This window comes from Coptis chinensis, chromosome 8 (assembly GCF_015680905.1).
Source record: "Coptis chinensis isolate HL-2020 chromosome 8, ASM1568090v1, whole genome shotgun sequence".
Lineage (NCBI taxonomy): Eukaryota > Viridiplantae > Streptophyta > Magnoliopsida > Ranunculales > Ranunculaceae > Coptis > Coptis chinensis.
The window spans coordinates 95,215,207-95,225,362 of NC_141463.1; the positions used below are offsets into that span (position 1 = coordinate 95,215,207).

At 41.4% G+C, this 10,156-nt stretch overlaps 1 protein-coding gene across 1 annotated transcript; it reads left to right on the plus strand.

The window, feature by feature from the left end:
* Positions 1–9,186: 9,186 nt before the first annotated feature.
* LOC147484700 (uncharacterized) lies at positions 9,187–9,783 on the plus strand. The gene has a single exon (XM_086579797.1). It carries the CDS (start codon positions 9,187–9,189, stop codon positions 9,781–9,783), a length of 597 nt encoding a protein of 198 aa, XP_086435923.1.
* Positions 9,784–10,156: the final 373 nt, after the last annotated feature.

The window sequence follows — 10,156 nt, forward strand, 5'->3', positions numbered from 1 at the left end:
TACCAAGCTCTTCTCCATGAGAATGTCGGAGAATGATTCCTTCAAGGACCACTTAAATGAATTCAACCAAACGAAAGACCAATTGAGTCGGTTGAGATTACATTTAGTGATGAAGTGAGAGCGTTGGCGATAATAGGACAAATGCCCCCAAGTTGGAAGCGCTACGGTTGCGGCTATTAGTGGCTCGGAATGAATAAGTTGAAATTTGACGATGTGGTTAGTATGATACTAGCGAGGAAATTCAAGGAGTTCGGATGGGGCCTCGACATCGGTTCGGCTTTGAGTACCGAGAGGGCGGATGCACATGCACAAGGGTCGGTAATAGAGAAATAGAAGGGGGAGAATGAACTCTCATGCCCCTAGTGATGAGCCTAGAGATGATAGTATCATTATATGTTACAATTGTGGTTTGCCCGCCACTATAGTAACCGATGCCAAACACCAAGGAATGAAAACTACAAGAAGAATCAAGAAGCTAATGTAGTTGAAGTGGAAGATGATGCTTTGATATGTTCGATGGAGAACAATAAGGAGTCTTGGGTTTTAGATTCCTACCATCATTCCATGTGACCTCAAATCGAGTTCTTTGTGAACTACACCAAAGGTGACCTTGGAAAGGTTTTTCTTGGTGATGACCAATCTTGTGCCATTGTTGGCAAAGGTGATGTCCGTGTTATGTTGAAAGATAGGACATGGTTATTAAGGGATGTTCGACACGTTCCGGATTTGAGGAAGAATTTGATTTCGGTGGGTCAATTGGCTAGTGAAGGATTTGTTACAATCTTCATGAAGGATACTTGGAAAATCTCTAAGGGTTCTCTAATAGTCGCTAAAGGCGACAAGGATGGTACTCTCTACATGACCGCACACGGGTATGGGTCGAATGCCGTGGCAAATGGCAAAGAGGATCCAAATGTTTGGCACCGCAGACTTGGTCACATGAGTGAGAAAGGAATGCAAGTCCTTCACTCCACTGGTAAACTCCCGTTAGAGTCGACGGACTTTGACTTCTGTGAGAATTGCATGTTTGAAAAGCAGAGAAGGGTGAGTTTTCAGGAGATGGGTCGAACTCTGAAAGCTAGGAAGCTTGAGTTGATTCATACAGATGTCTGGGGGCCAGCTAATGTCTCTTCACTTGGCGGAAAGTTATATTTTGTGACTTTCATTGATGACCATACTAGGAAGGTGTGGGTCTATTTCTTGAGACACAAGTCCGAGGTATTGGAAGTGTTCAAGACGTGGAAGGCCATGGTTGAGAATGAGACATGCTTCAAGGTGAAGAAGCTGAGATCTGATAATTATGGAGAGTATGTTGATTCAGGTTTTGAGAAGTATTGTGCTAACAGTGGCATCAAGATGGAAAAGACTTTGCGAGGGACACCTCAGGAGAATGGGGTCGCAAAGCGGATGATTAGAACACTGACATATAGGGCTAGGTGTATGCGTACACTAGCGCACTTGCCCGAAAGCAATTCCGGCGCGTAAGTGTTAGCACAGCAGCTTACCTGATCAACCGAGGACCATCAGTACCTTTGGATTTCAGAATTCCAGAGGAAGTGTGGAGTGGGAAGGATGTGAACCTTTCCCATTTGAGAGTGTTTGGGTGTGAGTCCTATGTGCACACTAGTGACCAAGCTAGGTGTAAGCTTGATGTCAAGTGTACCTTCATTGGATATGGCGATGATGATCTTGGTTATCGTTTTTGGGATGACCAAAACCGGAAAATTATTCGAAGTAGAAATGCCTTGTTCAGTGAGATGGTTTTGTACAAGGACAGAAAAGAAGCACAGCCCGTGGAGCCGGTTACAGATAGTGACACTGAGTATGTTGAGTTGGAAGGCTCTTATATGAGTCGTGGTGTTGTGGAAGTTCCACAGTCAGATGATGATAGTAGTGACTCGGGTGAAGAGACTACGCCACCAAGTCCATCTCCACCTTGTGCACTAAGGAGGTTATCCAGTCAAACTGTACCGAGCATGAAGTATCCTCCCTCCACCTATTTATTTACTGATGATGGTGAACCTCATTGCTATGATGCGGCATTGGAGGTTGGTGATGCTAGCGAAATGGGAGCTTGTTATGCATGATGAGAGACGAAGTCCCTCGCCTTTAGTGTCACTTGGGAGTTGGCCAAAGTACCCAAGGACAAGACTCTACAGAGCAAATGGGTGTATCGAGTCAAGGAGGAACATGATGGTTCCAAGAAATATTTGGCAATGATATTCTCCCCAAATACTTTTCACCGGTGTTTAGTATTGTTGTAATCCGAAGGTTTAAATCTTAAGCGCTTAAATGTGAAAACCGCCACCTCCATTGTGGACCATGTTGAGGAGATTTACACGCCGACAATCATTGGGTTTCCTACTGGAAGGATAGAGAATATGGTGTGCAAGCCGAAAGCAAGAGCTTGCATGGTTCCCGACAAACCCCTAGCGGTGGTACATGGTTTGCACGCGACCTGGATATATCCCATGCAATGGGGAGTTGCTTGGAGGTTTATGGCTAACCTTGGCAAACATCATTGGGAAGCGGTGAAATGGATATTGTATTATTCATGGAGTATCACGGAGACATGTCTATGTCATGGTAGGGGTAAATAGGAGACGGTTGAAGTGTTCAACCCGGTGGGTCTTCTTGCTTGAAGACCATGATGGATGAGCCGAGTGTTTCTTTAGTATATTGGTTTTGGATTGAGTTGTTACAATTGAGATGTGATGTGCATGAAGAATCTCGAAGGTTCCAAGTGGGAGATTGTTGGGTTGTTGGAACCGCCGAGCTTTGCTTCGGTTGTCCGTGATACCACACTCGACCTTTGCACCGATGAAGAGGATGCTGACCGCCGTCTACGTCCATGGCCACCGCGCGTCAACTGGGCAATAGGTTCGTCTGAAAGAAGAAAGCGCAAGGCTCACACCTAAGCGCCGCGCTCAGCCATGATCTAATGAAGAGGCGCCAGCCACAATGATAAATACCAGCCAAGCTCCGCAATTGCGCCCAAGCCCATTTTACTTCCCCTTTGTCTATGTACACCTATATAAAGGAAATAGATTAGGGTTTTGAAGAACAACTTTGAGAGATTCATTTCTAGGGTATTGTGGGAGCTCTGTTGAGCTAGGGTTTGAGTGAGGCCTCTTCTTATTGATTCTTGATCTCTTGTAAACTCTCCAATCTTTGTTATAAAGGAAACTCGGCTCTTGTGTGTGGATGTAGGTAACATTTACCGAACCACCTAAATCTCTGTGTCTCTTTGCATTGTTACTTCCATTATTATTGTTGCTATGGATTGTGATGATATTGTAGTGGTTTTGCTTTGTTGAGGTTGTTGTGATAACTACCAAAGTCTTGGGTGGGTGATTTCCTTGGTGTGAGCTCCAAGTTGAAATCATTTGGGATAGAAAGTAGCTAGATTGAGGTGTGACCTTCTAGTGAAATCTCCCAACACTAAAAACTAGGGGTGTGCATGGGTACCCAATTATCCGAACTCGAACCGAAACCGGAACCATTTATAGCGGGTCTGGGTCTTAAAATGTTATACCCATTTAAAGTGGGTCTTCAAGAACCGACCCGATAAAGAACCGAACCCGTTAGAACCGAATAGTAAAAAACCGATGGGTACCCGAACCGAAACCGGAACCGATTAGTTTGATTTTGATATATAGAATTTAGTATTATATTACACTAAATAAAAACAAACCCAAACATTATTATTATATATAGTCTATATTTGTTAAGTGTAAAATTATACTAAATATATATAATATTTAGCATAATAATGAATGTGTGTTATTAAATACATCTTTTATAATATTACATTAAATATGTGTATTATAAATATTAATAATAATATTTACGTGTCTCACGCTATATATTATAGTCGTGATACTATGAATTAACTTATGCATTGTCTATATTAACTAATACATGAACGCGTAATGCGTTTGATATATTACATGTATATATATTAGATAACTAATAATGTGCAATGCTAACTAACAATTGTGGTACATGTGGTATTTATTCTATATATGACGATTCACGATAGTATAATATACATATGTTCAATTTAAAATATACACATACATATAATATATGAGAATGTATTTAAAATTTTTAGATAACTTTTAAATATTCTTATTGAATTTAGGACCATTACTTCTTATGAGAGGACAAAAATATCGATGACAAGTGTTATAGTCCCCGTAAACCAACTTTTATATCGGTTATATAACTAAAAAAAATAATTTTAGCAATAAAAATGTATAACCCGATAAGGAACCGAAACCGGAATCGGAACCGACTTATTTAATGGGTATGGGTTCGGGTTTTCAAAATATAGGAAAAAACCCAAAAGAACCGAACCTGATAGGAACCGCTAAAAATAGACCCAGAACCGAAACCGGTAAGACCCGACCCAGAACCGACCCATGAACACCCCTACTAAAAACCGATATATATTGGAAATATCAGAGATATTGGAGATATCTCTTTTTTTGTTGACTAACCAATTTTTTTTTGTATGTCGATATATCGGAAATATCGTCAATATATCAGTCAAAGGCAATAATATTTGGTCAAAGTCAACAATATCGGTCAAAGTCAATAATTTATATCGGATATATCGTATAAAAAATTCCGATATATATCGAGAAAAAAAGAGTTTAATATTCAATAGATATATATCGAATATATCGATATCGGTGTACAAAAAAAATAATATATATCGGTAATATATTAGATATATCAGCGATATTTTGAGCCATGGTGTAAACTAGATCTTTAAAAGTACATGGAATGGGTCGGATGGAATGAAGGACTTGGTTTCAGCTTTAACAGATGATTAGGACGTGTTTTAGGGTTTACCATTTAAAACATATTAATTATGTGAATCATACGTTGTTTTACATAACCTTAACTTGCTGTCTTATACAAAGGTGCTCAAAGTTCTCTGTGATGGATTGGGGTTGGGTATCGGATTGTTAGAGAAAGAGATAACTACAATAGTATAGTTTACATTACTCTTACGAGAGCGTATATTTCATCTACTATGTTGGACCTACATGTATAACAGTATCACAGGCAGTGTTCTAAAAAGCAGTAGTCGGGGGGGCAGTGGGAGAGCGCCTAGCAGTTAGGCCTTCTAAACAGTATCCAGACGGGCTAGACGTTAAGCGGGTTTTTTTCCCTAATATATATAGTAATACACACCTATACTATAAGAAATGAAGAAAATCATTTATCATAATTCAAAAAATAAACACAAACAAAAACACTTATTACAATATACTAAAAAACCCAAGGATGTCATCACTACAATAATTCGCATCTCTTCCTACATTGGGATCCACAAAAAAAGGAACAATTAGCCATGGTAGATGACCTCTGTGTCAGAGAAAGGAGCCCGAAATAGAATTCCAAGACGAGCATACTGAACTAAATCGGATTAAATCAGCGAGGGTTACACGTTTTTGGATCTCGTATGTGAGATCATCAAGCAATTCACTCCAGCCACCAAAATTATTTTTTGAAATCTCCATCGACTTGGACACAGTGAAGGGGTAAACAAAACTATTTTCGTTTTCGGATACAAGTTTAAGCAAGTCCGGACTCAAAATTTAGGGTTATTTATATCTTTTGGTAGTCTTGACTAACTTTTTTATTTAGGTTCCTGCTATTGACACTAGGGGTGGGCAATGGGCCGGGTCGGGTTAGTTTGGCCCTAAACATTTAAAGCCCTTTAGATATTAAGATCGGGTTGGCCCGGCCCTAAAGTCAGTATAAGGTCGGGTCGGGCAGGGTCACAAGTCTAAATCTCAAACCCTGACCCTACCCTAAACCCTCTTTAAAGGCTTTAGGGCCGGGCTTTAGGGTCGGGCCTATACATTTTCTTCTTTTTACAAATATTATTTTTCAGACAAAAGTTGTTTTTGGGTTTCTGTGTTACAAATTTCTGCTATGTATTTCGCTTTAATGGTGTGGAAGGAAACCTTTAGTTCTAGACTTGACTTGGATGTGAATAAAACTATAATTTATAAGAAATAAGTGGGAAAATAAATTGAGAATAATAAGTTCTAGACTTTGATTTGATGATCAAATAAGGAATAAAGTCTTATTTTTTATTAGGCTAGTGCTCATTGTTTTTCATGGCTGTTAGGTTGACAAATTTTTGTTATATAAGACAAGTTATTGGAAGTATTCTTGGGTGTAAGTGATAAATTACAAAGGACAATGTTATTTTAATTGAAAATATTTAACAAAGAGTTAGACAATTATGATATGTGTATTTATAATGAAAGTGCGAAACTATAACTAGGGTTTGGTTAGGGTCGGGCCTATGTTTCAGAATCTTAGCCCTAGCCCTGTCCTATATGGCATTAGGGCCGGGCCGACCCTGCCCTAAACTTTATGAGGGCTTTAGTTGTGAGGGCTTTATAGGGCTTAGTGTCGGGTCGGTCAGGGCCGGATTAGGGTCGTTAGGGCCAAATTCCCACCCCTAATTGACACCCTCCAAATTGTCTTATGCAGACCCAGCCCCAGTTGGCCCAATTTCAAGTGAGAAACAGGAAGAGGAAATCCTGAAACTGGCATCCCCCTGATACATTGTGACCCACTATGTATCGATCATGAGACAATCTACTATTTTCAGAGCCTTATATAGTGGGGGGATTTTTCAGAGCCTCTCCTGTGGGCGAAAACAGAGCGTCTCTCTTAAACTCTTCTCTTTCATCTATCCTACAGCGTGTAACCTCTTAGCCGTCCTAAGTTCACTTCTCATATAGGAAGCAGGAGAACCCCTGATCCTTTTTCTACATCTAACTTTATCAGCTTGGGAAAGCATCTATGGAATCTAGCGTGGAACAACACCAAGATACAGACATGATACTGGAAGGAAACAAGAGAATAGAGGAGCTTCAACAGAACATGTTTAATCTATTCTTTAGGAAGAAAGCACAAAGGGTGATTGAACTGGATTGTATAAATGGTCCAGACCAAGTAAATGGACCGCTCACTCTTGTGGGTAAGATATATGGAGGGCACAAACTACAGCTAGAAGTGCATAGACTATGGCAAACAAAGAATGAAATCTGCTTGGAAATGGTGGATAGAGATCATATCCAAATTACGTTTGAAGAGGAAAAAGAACGAGCACATGTACTGGAAAACGGACCATGGAACATATATGGGTACATCCTATCAATTAAGGAGTGGAGGGGAAGTCATCGGATGGAGGATTATAATTTTGATTTTGTTAAGTTTTGGGTACAAATATGGGACCTTCCAAAGGTACGCATAAATCAAGCTAATGTACGGAAGATTGGAGCAGAACTTGGGGAAGTATGTGAAGTCGATCTCTCATGCCCTCCAGAGTTTAACCAACCTGTTGCTAGAGTGAAGATAGTAATGGACATTAAAGAACGTCTAACAAAGGAGCAGAACATCAAACTGGAAACAGGGGACAGTCTGGTAGTCAGATTCAAGTATGAGAAGCTTGAAATCTTCTGCTACTTCTGCGGCATCATAGGACACGACCAATATAACTGCCGCATTAGGGCACAATATAGATATGATATATCAAAAAACGGAGGAACCCCAGCAGTCATCAAACCTTTTTTCTCATACCAACTGAAAGCCCCACAATTCTTCAATGGCATAGCATTTACTGGGAAACAAAGGGTCGTCATAGTAGGAGAGCCGCAGAAGCTAAGAGTGGAAGAAATGCCGGCGTCTCCGGCTAACGGAGGAAAAGGGTACGGGCTGAGAGCTAGACAAGACAGATGGAACACTGCCACGTCAGAAAAATCCGAAGCCAATAGAGACAAAAAAACGGCCAATACTCAATACAGCAGCCAGAGGAAACAGGGACTGGAAATCACAACGGCTAGCACACAGCTGGACGTAATTACAACGGATAGAATTTAGCATTCTGGACCCCCACCTCCCCCTCTGATAGAAAGGATAGCTAGGCCCAAAGGACATGGGCCAGAGAAAGGCGAGATAGGGTTGTTGGGGCCTGGGCAAGAAACAGGCAGAGGCCAGCTGGTGGTGTTTGAAAGGCAACAAAATAACATGGGCTACATGAACAAAAACGTAATGGGCCGGGACACAATAACAGATGCTTTAAATAGGGAAGAAGGTGGGAGAGAGGATGCAATACAAGATAAGATCGAGACCAAGTATCAATGTGTCCAACCTGGAGCACAATATAGTCAAATCAAGCATGATGAAGGTAGTAGGATGCGCCGCCCTCAAAACCCACCACAACACCTACAATCAGCGATTTCCAAGGAAAAGCTCAGCAAAACCAAGGAGATCCAGTATGAGAAAGAGGAGATATCCAGCGTGCGAGAGCAGAAAGCAGAGTTCCTATTCCAAAGCAAAGCGACGCGTGGACGAGGTTTCAAGACAAAGGTATCTCGAGGCATAAAGCAAAAGAGGAGGCCACAGATCAGTTTAAATGCAATAACAGAGCTGGAAGAAAAGGAAGAGGAGTCTAATGGAGTAAGGAATACTGGAAAAAAAAGAAAAGGAAGTCTAGCAGTAGAAATTTATCAACCCATGGCTGGTGAGGGCGAGTATAAATGGCGGAGAAGGAGCATTCTAGAGGCTGTGAAGAGATCAAAAAGGGCAAAGATACAAGCAGATGAAATGAGAAATAGAGGGGAAGGAGATAGACTTATCCCAATAGGAACGCCAATTGTTCCAATATCCAGTGGGTCGAGTGAATCCCAAAGTGAACAAGGGGGGACTGAGGAGGAGGGCATGAATACCTCCTCGGACCGCCTACAACAAATGAAGAAGACACGAGTCGGACTTCGGATGAAGAGGTGGATCTGAGAAGATTCCGGAAGACATGAAGGATGATTTGCGGTTTGAGGCTGGACTAGAACACCCAGATCAAGAAGTTATCAATTATGAGGCCCAAGATATGGCTGGCCTAGAGGACGACTGTGAAGGGTTTGATGACCAACCCATACCTCTGGCTATGGATGATTCTACAGTGATCAGACAGATTCAAGATAAAGAAAGCGCAGCATCAGAACAAGGTGGGAAGGCTCTAGTTATGGAGGGGAGCAGCAATACGCAAGACTACAGCAAGAAAGGAAGTGAGGGTAACATAAACAGTGAGGGTCTGTTACTTTCTCCCTCAGGGCTCGCGGTGGCTGTCCCCTCACAGCCGCCTCTATCTCCATGACGATCCAAGCCTGGAACTGCCGGGGGATAGGTACCACCACGGCGGTTCAACAACTAAAGGATCTGTTGGGGAAGTTCGAAGTTGATATTATGTGTTTGTCTGAAACTAAAGCAAGTCAAGAAGGAATAAAGAAACTAAGTAAACAACTGAAGATGAGTGGGTCTTTTGCTGTTCCTGCGCTAGGACGGAGTGGAGGTCTGGCAGTCTTGTGGAGAGAAGGAGTCGATCTAGAAATTCTTGGAGCATCACGACACCAAGTTACAGGTAAAATTGTCAATTATTTCCATAAGGAGCCTTGGTTTTTTTCTTTTGTGTATGGAGAACCTATTGCTCATAATAGGAATAAAGTTTGGAATGAGCTAAGGGGATTAGCCCCTGTGATCCCAGGACCTTGGATTCTGTTTGGGGATTTTAATGCCATTGCTAGTCTAGATGAGAAAATAGGGGGAAGAAGTAAAATTACAAAAAGCATGGAGGAGTTCAATGGCCTTATTACTGATCTGGGGCTGGTGGATTTAGGGTTCAAGGGCCCTAAATACACTTGGAGCAACAATAGGAGGATTCAAGATCATATCTTGGAAAGGCTTGATTGAGCCTTGGCTACACCTCGAAAGTGGCTAGTCGCTTTCCACAATGCCCGTCCGGGACTGGGCTAATGCTACCTCTGACCATATTTCTCTGTTTATAAATCTGGCTAATAAAGCTGAAAAGCTGCCTAGACCTTTTAAGTTTTTTGATATGTGGCTCAAAAATGAGGGATGCTTGGCTGTTATTGAGAAAGCTTGGAATTCGATAAAGGCTGATCTTCCTGATAGAACCTTTATAAATAAGATGAGTAAGACTAGGAAGGATCTCAGCCTTTGGAATAAGCATGTGTTTGGGAATATCTTCACCAATATAAAGGCTACCCAAGCTAAGCTCAATTCTGTTCTGTCCAAGCCTTTCAGTATAGGAAACTATACCAAG

What these genes read in the sequence shown, in the direction of transcription:
- LOC147484700 (XM_086579797.1), top strand. Translation starts at nt 9,187, where the DNA reads ATGACGATCCAAGCCTGGAACTGCCGGGGGATAGGTACCACCACGGCG.